General features: G+C 40.0%; 1 protein-coding gene across 3 annotated transcripts; it reads right to left on the bottom strand.

Annotated features, from left to right (window-relative positions):
* Nucleotides 1-2,858: 2,858 nt before the first annotated feature.
* Nucleotides 2,859-16,720, bottom strand: MSMO1 (methylsterol monooxygenase 1). Of its 3 annotated transcripts, none has more exons than XM_032413146.1 (6): nucleotides 16,569-16,720; nucleotides 10,699-10,984; nucleotides 7,729-7,877; nucleotides 6,512-6,638; nucleotides 4,654-4,808; nucleotides 2,859-3,947 (listed from the first exon to the last, which is right to left on the bottom strand). In XM_032413146.1, exons 2-6 carry the CDS (start codon nucleotides 10,951-10,953, stop codon nucleotides 3,752-3,754), a joined length of 882 nt encoding a protein of 293 aa, XP_032269037.1. In that variant the 5' UTR covers nucleotides 10,954-10,984; nucleotides 16,569-16,720; the 3' UTR covers nucleotides 2,859-3,751. The 3 variants fall into 3 exon arrangements, with proteins under 3 accessions (XP_032269037.1, XP_032269038.1, XP_032269036.1); XM_032413147.1 differs by lacking the exon at nucleotides 16,569-16,720 and adding an exon at nucleotides 16,277-16,561; XM_032413145.1 differs by having other exon boundaries at nucleotides 2,861-3,947; nucleotides 16,593-16,716.
* Nucleotides 16,721-17,517: the final 797 nt, after the last annotated feature.

Below are 17,517 nucleotides of genomic sequence, written 5' to 3'. Positions count from 1 at the left end.
TTTGCAAATGACATATCAGATAAAGGGCTAGTATCCAAAATCTATAAAGAACTTCTTAAACTCAACAAATGAACAAATGATCCAATCAAGAAATGGGCAGAAGACATGAACAGACATTTTTCCCAAGAAGACATCCAAATGGCCAACAGACACATGAAAAAGTGCTCCACATCACTCGGCATCAGGGAAATCCAAATCAAAACCTCAATGAGATACCACCTCACACCAGTCAGAATAGCTAAAATTAACAAGTCAGGAAATGACAGATGTTGGCGGGGATGCGGAGAAAGGGGAACCCTCCTACACTGTTGGTGGGAATGCAAGCTGGTGCAGCCACTCTGGAAAACAGTATGGAGGTTCTTCAAAAAGTTGAAAATAGAGCTGCCCTACAACCCAGCAATTGCACTACTGGGTATTTACCCCAAAGATACAAATGTAGGGATCTGAAGGGGTACGTGCACCCCGATGTTTATAGCAGCAATGTCCACAATAGCCAAACTGTGGAAAGAGCCAAAATGTCCATCGACAGATGAATGGATAAAGATGTGGTATATATATACAATGGAATATTATGCAGCCATCAAAAGGAATGAAATCTTGCCATTTGCAACAATGTGGATAGAACTGGAGAGTGTTATGCTGAGCGGAATAAGTCAATCAGAGAAAGACATGTATCATATGACCTCACTGATATGAGAAATGCTTAATCTCAGGAAACAAACAGGGTTGCTAGAGTGGTGGGGGGTGGGAGGGATGGGGTGGCTGGGTGATAGACATTGGGGAGGGTATGTGCTATGGTGAGCGCTGTGAATTGTGCAAGACTGTTGAATCACAGATCTGTACCTCTGAAACAAATAATACATTATATGTTAAAAAAAAAAAAGAAGATAGCAGGAGGGGAAGAATGAGGGGGGGAATCGGAGGGGGAGATGAACCATGAGAGATGATGGACTCTGAAAAACAAAGAGGGTTCTAGAGGGGAGGGGGGTGGGAGGATGGGTTAGCCTGGTGATGGGTATTAAAGAGGGCACATTCTGCATGGAGCACTGGGTGTTATACGCAAATAATGAATCATGGAACACTACATCAAAAACTAATGATGTAATGTATGGTGATTAATATAATAATAAAAAAAATTCTGACCTTTCAAAAAAAAAATCGACAGATGAATGGATAAAGATGTGGTATATATATACAATGGAATATTATGCAGCCATCAAAAGGAATAAAATCTTGCCATTTGCAACGACGTGGATGGAACTGGAGGGTGTTATGCTGAGCGAAATAAGTCAGTCAGAGAAAGACATGTATCATATGACCTCACTGATATGAGGAATTCTTAATCTCAGGAAACAAACAGGGTTGCTGGAGTGGAGGGGCGTGGGAGGGATGGGGTGGCTGGGTGATGGACACTGGGGAGGGTATGTGCTATGGTGAGCGCTGTGAATTGTGCAAGACTGTTGAATCACAGATCTGTACCTCTGAAACAAATAATACATTATATGTTAAAAAAAGAAGAAGAAGACAGCAGGAGGGGAAGAATGAAGGGGGGGAAATCGGAGCGGGAGCCAAACCATGAGAGATGATGGACTCTGAAAAACAAAATGAGGGTTCTAGAGGGGAGGGGGGTGGGAGGATGGGTTAGCCTGGTGATGGATATTAAAGATGGCACATTCTGCATGGAGCACTGGGTGTTATACGCAAACAATAAATCATGGAACACTACATCAAAAAAAAAAAAAAAGCTCATGGGAGTGGGGAGCCTGGGTGGCTCAAACATCCAACTTGATTTCAGTGCAGGTCATGATCTCAGGGTCCTGAGATTGAGCCCCACATCAGGCTACATGCTCAGCAGGGAGTCTGCTTCTCTCCTGACCCCTCCCCTTGCTAGCCCGCACACTCTCTCGCTCAAATAAATATTTAAAAAAATAAAGCTCTATCAGAATTCAGAGTATACAGTAAGTTAACTAGTGTGAAGAATGAATTAGGCATACCAAGTTGTTTAGTACCATTTCCAACAGTAGAGGTCACCCTCCCCCCAAGTACTGAGAGTCACCTTTAACTAATTAGGTGCCTATGCATTCCATGAATATTAGAGAACAAAAGGTAGAGAATAAAACTTCCTATAGATTACCTTATAATTGAACAGCACGATTTTAAGCACAGCCCCCAAATCGGTTTGAGAATGAAGAGCTAACATATTAGTAGGGAAAGGGACAGAAAGGGCAAATGGAAAGGGTCATAGGGACTAGGTACAAGTTAGAAAACATGGTCTAGCAGAATATTCTGTTTAACTTTCTGAATCCTTATTTGAATCTCTTTACTGTGTGTTTTCAAAAGAAGGAAAAGAAACTTAACAGAAAATGGCTCCATATTATAAATAACAATTTGGTACTATCATATACTAAGTTAGCATTACCAACTGTTTGAGTTAGAATCTAGATACCAGATTTAAATCAGCCTTAAAAAGTTTAACTCTAGGGGCGCCTGGGTGGCTCAGTCGTTAAGCGTCTGCTTTTGGCTCAGGTCATGATCCCAGAGTCCTGGGATTGAGTCCCGCATCGGGCTCCCTGCTCGGCGGGAAGCCTGCTTCTCCCTCTCCCACTCCCCCTGCTTGTGTTCCTGCTCTATCTCTCTCTCTCTCTGTCAAATAAATAAATAAAATCTTAAAAAAAAAAAAAAGTTTAACTCTATTCTCCCCTCTGTACAGAAAGCATGCATCTTCTAACCAGAGAAGAGCTGTCTCAATACTAGGTCAATGGAACTCCCCACAATCATAGCCTGATAAATACATGTTGAAACTGCCCAAGAAGTTCAGCAAATGAAGCACTTAAAAAAAGTAGAATTATTCCTTTTATTACAAAACTTAATTTAATGATTTCTGTACTTTTTCCTTATAAGAATAAAATAAAACTGATGTTCAAAATTGGAAACTGGATCATCAGACAAAAAAATCACATTTATTTCAATAGTTCAAAGTGCAAATACAGCAAGTCAGTTCACGTTTCAAGATACAGTTTTAAGTATAATGAAAACTTGAAATACAAAAATGAAAGGGTAAATAGCAGAAATAAAGCTCAATTTTTTAAAAAATTCAAGTAACCCGAAAACCTTTAGACTAAAATATTCCACTTACAACAATTCAGAAATGCCTTAATTTATAGATACCAGTAGTACAGTGCAATCACAAAAGACTTCTCAAAAAAAGAGAATCACCCCAAACCGGTCGGCTCAGGACAAGAGTTAAGTTCTTGGTACTGGCCATTCCTGATTCGGCAGCCTCACTCACTGTCAGTTGGTATGGTTCAACCCATGATACTTTGATGTTTAGGCAAATTCTAAAAAATGTTTAAAGTTCAACATGAGGCCAACACCCTACTAAGAGTTTCTGAAATGGCCACTATATATTTAAAAGATTTTAAAGACCAATTTCAACTTCAGGCCTATGGTATTACTGGGGGAAAGACAGAAATTAATACTTCTTACATTACTTAAAACCTTTCTGTAAGGTTAGCAACATGGCCTTTACAACTTGCTTATGAAAATCGTACTTAAATATATACTTATTTCTACACATACAGAACTTTTATGTAAAGTAGAAAAAGTTCCCACTAGGAAGATAATTAAAGGTTGTTAATGTTCTTTGTATCACTTAGCAGCCACGACACTTGTTTATTTCTGCTCCGCAGAAGCAATGTTAGCTACTCGCTTCAATTCAGGAAAGTGTGTACGTTCAGGAAGGTTTAGATATTTACTCAGTCTTTTTCTCAATCTTCTTCATCTTTTCATTGTAGGCAGTAAATTGAGAGTCTGTTCCGAAAATTCTATCCCACCATGTAAACGTTGAAGCATAGTTTCCGATGAAGTTCATGTGGTGGAAATCATGATGCCGAGAACCAGCATAGAAAGGGATCAGATTTAAAGGGTTGAGAGGAATGTCATAACCACTGAAATAAAAATGATAAAGATTCTTAAGGAAATAAATACATTTTAAATAACTGACATTTTCACTGATAGTAATATGCCTGTTAACTAATTCAAATAATATTCCACTTTACCTAAGTCACTTTGTTTCTGACAGGTTTACACAAGACAAAAACTCACAGAAAAATGGTACATATTCTAGAAACCATTTTAAGAAATTAAAATAAAAGCCTCGAAAGATCTATGGAATTTAATTATTACACAACAGGGGATGAAAGTGGGGGTTATAGTAATGAATCTTTAGACACAGATTTTCAAGAATTATTTTTCTTTAGAGGAGCTTTCTCACCACAGTTTGTAATGCCCGTAACAGTCTATGTCCTTTAGGAAAAGTAAAATGAAATGAGTATCAAGCACTAAGAAGGTTAAACCTGAGAATCACTATGTAGCAATTCTTTTAGAGTATCCTCCTTTATTTCCAACAACAAATCTAGAATCTGATAGCCACAACTGTACAGCTCTGAATCACCCAGCCCCTCCCTTCCTCAGGAAGCTGAGAGGGCAGGAGGGAGAAGACAACAGTGGAAGGAAAGAATGAAGGAAGGAGACATCCTTTACAATTTAATCTGTCCTATTAGTCTGCTTAGAAATAAAGATGATCTTATGACCATGAAAACAAAGATATTTTATATTTTGATACCTTACACCTGAATAGAAACCATAACTCACCTATGGACATCAATAGTTTCTATCAAACGAATAGTCACCCATGCCCAAAGGAGAATGACATGGTCACATAATAGCATGATTCCAATGAAAAATCCAGTTCCAAGAATCAGAGTTTCCAAGGGATGTGCATATTCAGCTTCCATTCCAAATGGAGCCTAAAATAAATAAATACGAATTCCTTAATATATTGTGACTGTTAATTTTATGTGTCAGCTTAGCTAAGCTACAGTGCCCAACTGTTTGGTTGGTCAAACACCGTACGGCTAGGAAGGTATTTTGTAGATGTGACTACTAATCAGTAGACTCTGAGTAAGGGAGATTACCCTCCATAATGCAAGTGGGCTTTATCCAACCAGTTGAAGGCCTTAAAAGCAAAGACTGAGGTTTCACGAGGAAGAAAGAATTCTCACGACTGCAATAGAGAAACCCTGCTTGAATTTCCAGTCCTTGGTCTGTCCTACGCAATTCAGACTTGCCAAGCCCCACAATCACGAGCCAGTTCCTTAAAATAAATCTGTGTGTGTGTGTGTGTGTGTATGTATGTATCTCCTACTGATTTTGTTTCTCTGGAGAACCGTGACAAATACATATATTCTAATTTATGCATACAGTTTTATAAAATTAGATTGTTTCTATAGGTAATGACAGTATATCTAACCACAGATATATAACAAATAACAGTAATTCTTAATAAAAACATCTTTTTGTCCCTACCAAACATCAAAAGGTCTAGGGATGTCCTTAATAGAATCTTAGTAACTGCCTTTGATGGTTTAAGATAAAGGCATTAAAAAATTATTCAGTCTTCCAAATATAGTCTAACAATCTGAACATGTATTTGGCAACCTTTGTTTCCCAGATACATATGAATTCTTGTATTTTCTTTCAAAGGTTTCCAGTAAAAAGAAGATGAGCTAAGTGGGTGCTCCTCTTTATGGTGATGAACATGGGAGGGGTATGAAAACATGTGCCAAACCCTTCCCAGATTCCCACATCCCCAGGGGCAAGAATCAATGAAATTCTGGAACAGACAGTCCCACAGAGTTTCCCTAATCTTGAGCAATAGTCAGAGCCCAACCTATATACCTCAAAGTGCTCATGATCTGTCTATTATTCTTTATTTGACACTGTAAATTCAAATTGTCTTCCTGACGCCGGAAAATTTGTCAAAAGAATGACTCACTGGGTTCAACAAGCAAACATCAATAAAAATATTAACTATAAAAAAAAGATAAAGGCATTAAACAATTGACTTAAATTCTAATTTTGGTTTATGCTTCTGAATTTGTTCTGCTTCTTAGAAAGGGATACTTGATTTAGCATACCATGTAATCAGGGCCAATGCAGAACATATCGACAAAACCAGTTTGACAAAGGTATATTCAAAGCAGTTCTGATAAAACCGGTTTTTGTGGGGGTCAGAATGAGGTGGAAATGTGTTCATCAAACAAGTCGGTAATTGTTTTAGAAATTTAAAGATGAAAGGTTCATTGTTTTGGGGTCCAATTTAAATGACCTTAACATCACTATGGTCTCTATTAATCTGCCAAGTACCAACTGTGACAGGATAGTGGTCTGGCCCCAAATGAGAGACTGAACTATTTCATGTAACACTTTTCTTGAAAATTTATAGAACTGGCTGTGTGTGTGTGTGTGTGTGTGTGTGTGTGATGTTCTTAACAAATTTATAGAACTGGCTGTGTGTGTGTGTGTGTGTGTGTGTGATGTTCTTAACATGTTCATGCCAAAGAGAAAGAAATAAAAACATCACTGACAATTTTTTTAAAACCTCAGAAGATTTTAAAAAAGCATTTTGCCTCTAATAGAAAAAAATGTGTTAAAAATAATTCTAACATACCTGAAACTCATGATGAACTTTATGAATATATTTATATATTCTTTTGTGATGTAAGAGCCTATGCAGGAAATAGTGCCAGGTATCCTCAATCACTGCACAGCCAAAGCATCTTGCCAAAAGCAGATACCTTCAGGATGAAAACACTGTAATGAGTATAAAATAACTTTTGCTTCAACAACCTAAACTTTTACTTGGGATCACTGTTTGGAGAATTACATGAAACCAAATACCCACTAACCAGCTTGACCAACCTGGATACATAGCAACAAGCTCTCACAACTCCTACGTACAAGGTGGCTCTATAATGCCTCCTGCAGCAGGGTTAAAGAGATTGGCCACGATCCCAATTCTAGTTCATTTTTTAAAAACTGCCATGTACATGGGCGCCTGGCTGGCTCAGTAAGTAGAACATGCAACTCTTGACTGCAGGGTCATGAGTTCAAGCTGAATGTTGGGCATGGAGCCTACTTAAAGAAAAAAAAAAACTGAAAAAAATTTCACATGTATAAAATCAAAGTTAAGAAACAAAATCCAAAACTTCTAGGAAAAGAGTAATATTGATGAGGACTGATGAGGGACTTGAACTGAGATTATCAATAGTAAAAATCATCACTTCTTTCCACCAAAGAGAGGGACATAAGTGCAATGGGCAAAACATTTTATATACAAATAAACACATACACAAAAACTTTTATATTACATATATTACAAAGAAAAAGTATACACCTATATATTGGTATATCTGTATTCAGATTATGTCAAGAGCAGATACTTGAATACAAATATTATTTGAACACAACTACTAGTGCTCAGGTAATATATATTTGTGTCTATATGGACACAACTTTTATAAACTTCACAATTACTCTTTTCTTTTTATTCATTTCAGACTTAAAATGTAATATAGTTTTTCTTGGTATAAGCGGGTGTATCTGTATAAAATAATATAAAGGATGCTACCGAAACTTCTGATGTAAGAAATCACTTTCCAAAATAAATAAATAAATACATAAGTCACTTTCCAATAAAATATTACATTAAAACACAGGAAGACAGAAAAATGGAAACGTTTTAAGTTTCTACTATGGCTTACTTTTCTATATTTTATTTACTTCTCAAGTTTAGAACAAACATGAAGAAGAAGATAAACATGAAGGGTATTTTAACTGGACGATAAACCATGACTGAGTATCAAAATCAAATCTTTATCTACATACCATCTTGGCATTCTTTCCCAATCATAAGGTATATTAAAATACTCTGTAAAATAATAAGTTCCACAGATCAAAGGAAGCTGGATACAAAAGTGATTAAAGAGAAGTACTTTAAAACATTTCCATTGGTTTTCCCATGTTTCTGGTTTATCCTATGGAGAAAAATCACAATATTTACTATTAGCCTCTGCTATCAGTAGTTTGACTTGATACTTAAGAGTGAATTCCTAACCGTTTCTGTAATGTTTCTAGGTGATCGTAATTCTACATTATTTAATTAATCTTATGATGTGAATTCTATATTACAGTGACTATGTGACAGTAACTGAGGCCCAGGAATCACAGCCTCCTCCCCTTCTAATTTCTTGACAACTGTGATCACTAGTTTAAATAGGTAAAGAAACTGTTAATACACAAGCCCAGGCTAATGATCTCAAACAAACCAAAGAAACACTACAGAGTAACTGTCCAGTCTCTGCAGCCCACAGATCATTCCCTTCTGTCAGCCAGGACTCTCAGAGCAGAAATGTGTTAGGCTAAGATCACAGGTGGTTCTCCCAGTTGTCGCGGCAGTCCTGCAGGCTGCACCGGAAGCCTCTATTACAAAGGGAAATCGATGCTGCCAGCCATTCAGCGGTGCTTGTTCCCAGAAATAAGCATAGTTTTGTTCACATGTGATGACAGAATTATAAATTCGCTGAGCTGGAAGAACTTCAGAAATGGGTCCAGTGGTTCCCAAAGAATGGAGAGCTACTGCCCCGCAGATAACGATGTTCAAAGATGAAAGCCAAAGCGAGAAAAGTAATATCAATGTAGTAAATGTTCAAAAAAACCTCATCAGGATATCGACTTGCTTAGCAAGCCATATAAAAAAACCCTAAGTTTATTCAATTTAAAGGGCTGCAGTTAGGATTGCCTGCGTGGCTCAGTCGGTTAAGCATCTGCCTTTGGCTGGGGTCATGATCCTGGGGTCCTGGGATCGAGTCCCATGTCCAACTCCTTGCTCAGTGAGGAGTCTGCTTCTCCCCTTCCCTCTGCCCCTATCCCTGCTCATGTTCTCTCTCTGACAAATAAATAATATCTTAAAAAAAAAAAAGCTCAAAGTAGGGATTTTTAACAGTTGTGAAACTCAAAGGAAGACAAGGCAATGTGAAGCCACACTACCCAGCCTTTCAATTTCTGTTTATAGGGCACCTGGGTGGCTCAGATGGTTAAGCGTCTGCCTTCGGTTCGGTCATGATCCCAGGGTCCTGGGATCGAGCCCCACATCGGGCTCCCTGCTTGGCAGGGAGTCTGCTTCTCCCTCTCCCTCTACTGTTCCCCCTGCTTGTGCTCTCTCGCTCTGTCAGATAAATAAATAAAATCTTTAAAAAACTACCCGTAACCAACTAGACAACTACTTGTACTGTCTTTTGCCACAGTTTATTTTAAAATCATGCATAAAGCCATGACTGAAAAAGGCCTTCCTCTCTCTGGAAAATTTACCACCTCTGACCAGTGAGTCAAGGGCAGAGGGGAGGAGGAGGACAAGGATACTCCGGCCTGGCCAGACACACCAGGAATCAGCCCTATCAACAAATACAGGGGTGACACACTGTAGCCAGAATCACCCCAAACATGCATGAGAACTTACACATCCAAACTGAATTCTGCCTTTCAAAGCAGGCCCTGTTATAAAAAGCATTTTGGAAGTTCTGTCCTTAATTTAGGGTAACAGAATACTCCCCTTTGGACATGTCCCTTTTTATTTCCTCCCCCTTTTCCTTTTGCTCCTCCCTCCTTTGGCTTAGAGTCTAGTGGCCTGACCCCATGCACTATCCCCAGAAAGGATCAACAACAACACCTGAGTGAGCACCTAAAGTGAGACTCACTGGGAGAGGCAACAGGGCTAAGAGACTGATGGGAGAGAATGTGCATGGTGACTGCCACCTGATGTGTACTTGGTGAGTACAAATTAGTCTCCACGGTGAACGCTCTCAAGATGTCCACTTTCTACATAGACCATGTGCCCCCGAGTTTTAGTTTGGCATGACTTTTTAGAAAAGTAAACAGCAAATATTAGACACTACCATGGCTTTGCCAAGTGCTGATAAATCATCTCTGATAAGCTAGTCCAGATTCTGTTCCGGGCACCCTGTCAAGCTCTAGTCTTCACAGTGGTAGAGCTATTTTCCCCATGACTACAACTAAGAAGAGGCACTGTGTCTACCTCAACACTTTGTCACGCACGGTGGGAATCTCAAGGAACTTAGTGCATTGAAGCAAATACCTAGAATCTGGGAGCATCATGACTTCCTCATTTGGGATGACATGAATCCTGCAGAACCAACATCATATATTTAAGGAAAAAACAAAACTTTAATAGCCCTGATCAAGATCTTACCATATTAAACATACACTTAGTGGCTGAGACATCAAGGGTTGGAGTGAACTGCAAAGTATCTACAAATCCCTGTAACTTCTCTTTCCAGCTAGTTTAAAGATTATAAACCCAAATTAGATAAATGTCACACCTACTGAAAGCACAATTTAACAAATTATTTTTGAAACATTATCAATAATGATCTAGGGTTATCCAATGTGGCAGGAACTAGAAATATGTGGCTACAGAACACTTTAAATATGGCTAGTCTAAACTTAGATGGGCTAAAATTAATGTAAAACACCCAATTTCAAAGACTGATTGTGAGAATATGAACATAAAACATCCCATTAAGTACTTCTAAATTCTGATTACTTATTGAAATAATAATTTCAATTTACTGTGTTAAATAAAATATAATATTAAAACTAATGTCCCTATTTCTTTATACCTTTTTATGTATTCTATCAGAAAACGTAAAATTACATATGTTCCTTCTTTCTCTATCTATTGGATAGTCCTGATCTAGGTTCTCTTAAAACAAAGTTACATTTACTTTTAAAATATTCAACATGAATAATAACATTTGACTGTAAGTCCATCACACTCACCTTTTGAATTTTGAACTTTTTCATGTAAGGTATAAATTGAAACAAAAATCCAGGTAAACAGAACAAGAAATAAAGGACCTCATGAACTATCAAGGATCCCCATGTTGCAATCTGGAACTTTGTGTAATTATTCAGCATATAGTTCCAAGCATTCTTAAATGGTTCTTGTAGAGGGTTCTCAGGTAAAAGTGAATCTACATACTCCACAGCCAAGGATGCTGAACTAAAGATGCCGATACTTTCATTTGTTGCCATTTCTCAAATCTCTGCTGAAAGCCTTAGAATTCTGTAAAAATAAATAAATACATAAGCAAGCAAGCAAACCAAGTAAGCCAAACAATGAAATTCCCAGAAAATAATTTTTAAAATTCAACTTCTGATAATTTTAAAAACCACAAATACTAAAGTACCAATTCTCAGATCCTAAACATGTGATTAAAAAAAAAAGTCTACTGGGTATCATCACCATGTCCATTTGCAGACATTGATTTAAGAGACTCTTAATCTTAGGAAACAAAGTGCGGGTTGCTGGAGGGAGGGGGTGGAGGGATGGGGTAACTGGGTAATGGACATTGGGGAGTGTAGGTGTTGTAATGAACACTAAGTATTACATAAGACTGATGAATCCCAGACCTGTACCCCTGAAACAAATAATGCATTATGTTAATTAACTGAATTTAAATAAATAAATAAATAAGCCAGCCAGCCAGCCAGCCAGCCACATGTTGGGGCACCTGGGTGGCTCAATCAGTTAAAGGACTCTTAGTTTCTGCTTAGGTCATGATCTCAGGGTCATGAGATCTTGCTCGGCCTCCATTCCGCAGGGCAGAGTCCACTTGAGATTCTTTCCCCCTCCCTGCCCCTCTCTCCCTGCTACTCCCCCTCCCTTATGAGGGTGAGGGCTTGGGTGAGGGCATGCGCGCTCTCTCTCTCAAATAAATAAACAGGGGCGCCTGGGTGGCTCAGTCAGTTAAGCGTCTGCCTTTGGTTAACCATCTGCCTTCAGCTCAGGTCATGATCTCAGGGTCCTGGGATGGAGTCCTGCATTGGGCTCCCTGATCAGCGGGGAGTCTGCTTCTCCCTCTCCCTGTGCTGCCGCTCCCCCTGCTTGTGCTCTCTGTCAAATAAATAAATAAAATCTTTTAAAAATAAAAAATAAAAGCCACACGTTAACTTTCAAGAGCAGGATCTAAACAACAGTGGACAAAGAATTTCAAACTACCTTTAAAGAGACTTTTCAATGTGGTCTCCATGGAAAAATTTGTAATTTCAATTACCAATAGTGGCGTTCGAGCGTCATTTAAAACCAAAAAAACAGAAACAAACAAAAAATCACAAAAAAACACCAAAAACCCTATAAAGAAAAAGTCTGCCAAGTAAGACTACATAAAAATTAAATACTTCTAATTGGGGGATAAATAGACAATTATAAATAAACTCAAAGATCAAATGACAAACTGGAAAAAATATTTCCAACACTTATGACAAAAGGCTGAAAAGAAAAAGACTAAAAACCCAATAGAAAAACGACAAAGGCCATTCCCAAGGGGTTCACGGAAAAATAAATACAAATGTTCACTAAACAAATAAGAAGTTCATTTGACTCAAATAAAGAAATACACCCTAAAACAAAAATCTTTAAAAGTGTCAGTGTTCAGGACAGAGTACTGGTAAGGGTAACAATTTGGGGAAACAGACACCATTATACATTGTTGATGAAGGGATTAGTAGGCCTTTGAAGAAAAATTCACAATATTTGTCACAATTCAAAATAAATATACCCTTTGACCCAGCAATTTTCTCACTCAGGCACACTAAGACTGAAAGAAGCATTGCTTATAGCAGCAAAAACAAAGAAAAAAGAAAAACAATAAGTCCATCAACAAGAAAGGAGTTAAATAAACCCTAAGTCCTTCCATAGACAATTATACAGCCACTTAAAAGAACAGGAAAATCTCTATGTTCCACAAAGAAAGATGTCCAAGATACAATGTTAAGTGAAACAGCAAGTTGTAGAATAATGCACATAACAGGAGCACCCCCCCTTTTGTTTTTGTGAAAAGGTTATATATTGTGCACTTTCATGCCTATGGACAGGCGGACACAGACACACACACACAGAGTCACACACAAAATGTATGGAAGGATATCCAGGGAACAACTGAGAGTGATGACCTTTAGGGAAAAGAGATCAAGAGGTAATAGATGCTCTCATTTTCATATGTGCACAGCCGGGGTGGGGGGGCAGCAGTAATGGAGGAGAGGAGAAAAATTTCTTTCCATTTTATACCTTCTTACAATTATAATTTTCTCATGAGTATGCTTTATCTATACAACAAATAAGCATAATACGTCACCAAATCAAAAAATAAAAGTTTATAAAGAGTGTCATTTTCCTAAAAATGTTCACTGTTGTTCCTAATTTATTAATTATGATACACTACTTTAAAAACAAAATGCCTCAGAAGCATTCTTAATAGTGCTTAAAATGCCCCACTTCCCATACTGACCTCTGACCAGTTCCTCATGGAGGGTCTGGGAAGCTTACTTAGCCAGCTTCCTCAGGTCTCTGAATTCACTCTGCAGCCTTATTTTTTTGTCCTACTCATTCTCAATGACTTATACTATGGAAGCTACAGTTACATCCTGGGCCATCCCAACCTCAAAATTCCTCTTTTCTCGCTCCCCCTCTCTGAGAGTGACCAGTCTTCTGTTCTTATTTTACCTGAGAACCTGTCACTTACTCTTTCTCATCTTTCGTTCTTCCCTCTTCACTAAGTCCATCCCCTCAAGTTTAAAAACATACTCAAGTCTTCATTTCTAGTGCAAAGTTTTCCTAACCTGTATCTCCTCTTCCCCAAGCCACTGTCCCTCTTCTTTTTCTTTGAACCAGCTTCTTTCTCTAGGGAGAAATCAACAAAAAGTCTCCCTCTGCTTTCCTCTTACCCATACAACTCACTCATCTACTTACAATCTAGCTCCCGCTAACACCAAGGTATCTTCAGTCTTCTAACTTGCAAGGTAAAACAGTCATTCCAATCCTCATTTTTCATGAGGTCATTACCAAATTTGGCAATGTTGAATGAACACCACTTACTAGCTGTGTGACCTTGAGCAAGTTATATAACCTCTCTGAGCCTCAGTTTTATCATCTGCAAAATGCACAGAATAACAATAGTAACTAGATGGTGGGGATCTTTTCACAAGGTATATATATATTAAATCACCACAATGAGCACTTTAAATATCTTACAATTTTACCTGTCAATTATACCTCGATAAAGCTGAAAAAAGAAAAACAATAGTTCTAATGGGTCCAAGACCTAATGTTAAGTACTTAACATAGGACCTTACACATAGTAGCTACAAGAAGCTAAGAATTTGGGGCACTTCTTATATGCCAGGAACTGTGTTTTAAGAGTTCTGTATGCTCTCTCTATATTAAAGACTTTAATCCTTACCATACCTTCATGAAGTAGGTAATTTTATCATCTCTATTTTATAATCGAAAAACTGAGGTTTAGAAAGAGTAAACAACTTTTGTAACCCAAGTTACAAAAATACTAAGTGGGGGAGCCTATGCACTCATCCCTTATGCTCTACTGTAATCAGAAATAATAAAGCACACAGTAAATATTATAGTAAAAAGGGAATAATTCCTACAGCTTTCCCAAGGCTCCTTAAAGATTATTCTATACAGGCTGTCTTCATTTTCACATTTCCCATTTACTCTCCAGCTTTTACAATCTGCTTTCTGTGCTCACCACTGCACTGAATTTACTCTTACTAATATAATCACTAAGGATCTCCTAGCTGCCAAATCCGACAAACATTCTTTGATTTTATTTGACCAATCTGAAGATTTGCTACTTCTCTCCTTAAAATACTCTCCTTCCTTGGTTCTTGGGATTCACATGTATTCACTCTGATTTAATTTGCGCTACTATGTGCAGCTACCGTGCTAGCTGCTGTCCTCACCCCTGACTTCAAAATACAAACTCTAAAGAGGAATACAAAGCAATAACCAGACTGTCATAAAATTATGTGATAAGAACAATAACGGGTTGGAAGTATAGAGTGCTAGAACACAGAGGACCAGGAAAGAGTTCTTAAAGAAAGATGCCATCTAAACTGAGACCTGGAGCTAAGGGGGAGGTGACCTGATTAAAAAAGTGTAAAGTAGGGTTGGGTGGGTGGGAGGAACAGGGAATGTTTTGAGTAGAGGGCACAACAGATCCAAAGACTCAACCAGGAGGCCAGAAAGACAGCACTTTCTGATTTAGTATTTTTGTGCTACAGCTTTTGAGAAAGGAAGACCTGAGAATTGAGGCTAGTTTCCCAAGAATGCTTTCCTTACTCCTTTCTAACTATTTCAGAGTACCCAGAGTGATAGTAACTATTTCCTGTTTTATTTTTATTTTGTTTTAGATTTTATTTATTTATTTGACAGAGACACACCGAGAGAGGGAACACAAGCAGGGGAGTGGGAGAGGGAGAAGCAGGCTTCCCGCCGAGTAGGGAGCCCGATGCGGGGCTCGATCCCAGGACCCTGGGATCATGACCTGAGCCGAAGGCAGACGCTTATTGACCGAGCTACCCAGGCGCCCCTATTTCCTGTTTTAAAAATACAGATATCCACAACCTTTCTAGCCCTAGCCCTCTCTCCTAAACTCCAGGTTCTGATTATCTAAAACTCTACCGGCCATCTCCAATCAGACAGTTCAGAAGCCCATCAAACTCAACATGTCCAAAAGTTCAGCAACTGCTCCCTGCAACCCTGCCCAAATACTCTACCTTCTTTAACCTCTAATTTGGTGAATTGCACCATCACCTATTTAGTCATTTCTGAAGGAGTGTTCTAAGTCTCTCCTGTCTCTGCTGCCTAAGCCTTCAAACTCCCGCTCAATTTAGAAATACTTGGTTTAATTAACATTCAGGAGTTTACTCTCCCAACACAAGAAAAGAAAGTGGATACACCTTTGCCAAATGAACCAAAACAAAAACTAGGAATTAAGGAGGAGGGGGAGGAGAAATAAAGAGTGAATTTTCTTTTCCTTTTCTCATCCTTGTGCAACCTGATTGACTGAAAGCCTGCTCTATCCTCAGAAAAAAATTAGTTACCCGTGGATTCTCTGAGAAACCGTGAAGTTTAGCTGTCCGAGGAGGGTCAGCCAGTGTCTGTCCTTTGGCCCTATACCTTAGTTGAGCCTGGACTGCAGAAGTTTCCTCATTTGCTGGAGTTGCCCAATCTCTAAGCTTGCCCTCCTGAAGCGATACAATGCCAGGATATTATCTAAACAGGGGAGTTAACCCCCTTCTTTAAACAAATTTCAAGGGTGTGCCTCCCTGAAAGACAAAGACCAAGGCCCTCAGCGATGCAAAACCGGCCCTGCCAGGCCGCCTCCACTCTCCATCTCTCGCATCTCCCACCTCGCCATATTCTTATATTTCAGGTGTAACGGACACAGCATTCATCCTTTGCCGGTAACACCCAACTCCTACTCATCCTTCAGTAACCTCCTCTCAGACGCTCTTCCCAACCACACCACGTCCACTGCACAAACACAGCAGATCTTACCTCCCCGGTAGTGCTTCCGTTTTTGTAAAACTGTCATCACTCCTTCACCCTGTGCTGTTAACTATCTCCTAATATCTCCCGTCTTCGATGACTATAAAACTCTTAGAGGGCAAGAAATATGCCCCAGCCCAATTCCATCATTTCAGATTTCATACCGCTTTCACCTGTTCCCCTTGCCCGCGGTCCTCACATCCGGCACTGGGGCCCCGAGCGCGCATCCACGCCGGACCCCGCTCCCCTCAACACCACGGAGCAGCTGGCCGGAGCCAGCCACTCCCGCTTCCTGACCTACCCGAGTCTCTTCCAGCCCCCTCACCTGGACGACCGCGCGGGAACTGCGGGCCACCGTCACCCAGGTTCGGCCAGGTGCTGCAGCCTCGGAACCTGCCTCTCAGCGTCGGGGGTGGAGCCAAAAGCGCAGGGCCGTCTTCTTTTTGCCCTTATTGGCTTGTGAGGGCTCACAACCCGCCTTCTCAGCGCTGTGATTGGTCCTTGAGGTTGCTGGCATCGTGTGACTCGCGTGAACGAATCCCTGGCCATCTCAGCCATTGGCTCCGCGGATGGAGTGAGGATAGTGAGACCGAGACGTCTAGCCAGTAGCCAGCGGCGCAGCGCGCCTAGAGGCGGGGAAGCGCGAGGACGCGTGACGGCGTGAGGGGGCGGGCTCGGACGGCCACTACGTGTGGGCCGCCGCAAGGAGTTGCCTTGGCAACCTGGGTTCCTTCGTGGTTCCTGCCGCGCCAGCGCTGTCCCGGTAAGAGGGTACCAGGCCGTCCTCCCCGCGACTTTAAGATGTGATTTGTGTAGCATTCGCTTCGCCAAAACCTGGGAAGAGAATAGTATAAATGCAGTTTGACTGTTTTGTGTTTACAGATAGCTCCGCCTTTCTCTGGTGTACCTGGGATTTAGATCTTTCTCCGGCCTTGCTTCCCCAGCCCCAGTATCCTTTAATAAACTATATATATGGAAGATGGGGAATTTCCATTGCAGTATATTTCCTGCGATCATCTAGAGAGTTAGTTATCATTATCCCCATTTTGCAGATGAGAAAATCGAAGCTAGGAAAAGTTTAGAAAATGATTTGACATAACAGATGGCAGATGGCTGCTCCCCTGAGGGGGGTTAAGGCCTTGACCTGGCCAGTAGTGCGTGGGCGGCGAGAACGCCCAGGTGGTGTAGTCCACAGGGAAACAGGGAGCTCCAGAAGCCCGGGGGTGGAGGGGCACAGAGGATTTGGCACA

Source organism: Phoca vitulina, unplaced genomic scaffold (genome assembly GCF_004348235.1).
Source record: "Phoca vitulina isolate PV1807 unplaced genomic scaffold, GSC_HSeal_1.0 scaffold14, whole genome shotgun sequence".
Lineage (NCBI taxonomy): Eukaryota > Metazoa > Chordata > Mammalia > Carnivora > Phocidae > Phoca > Phoca vitulina.
Note: the sequence above shows the minus strand (reverse complement) of the source record. Positions and strands in the feature narration are given on the sequence as shown.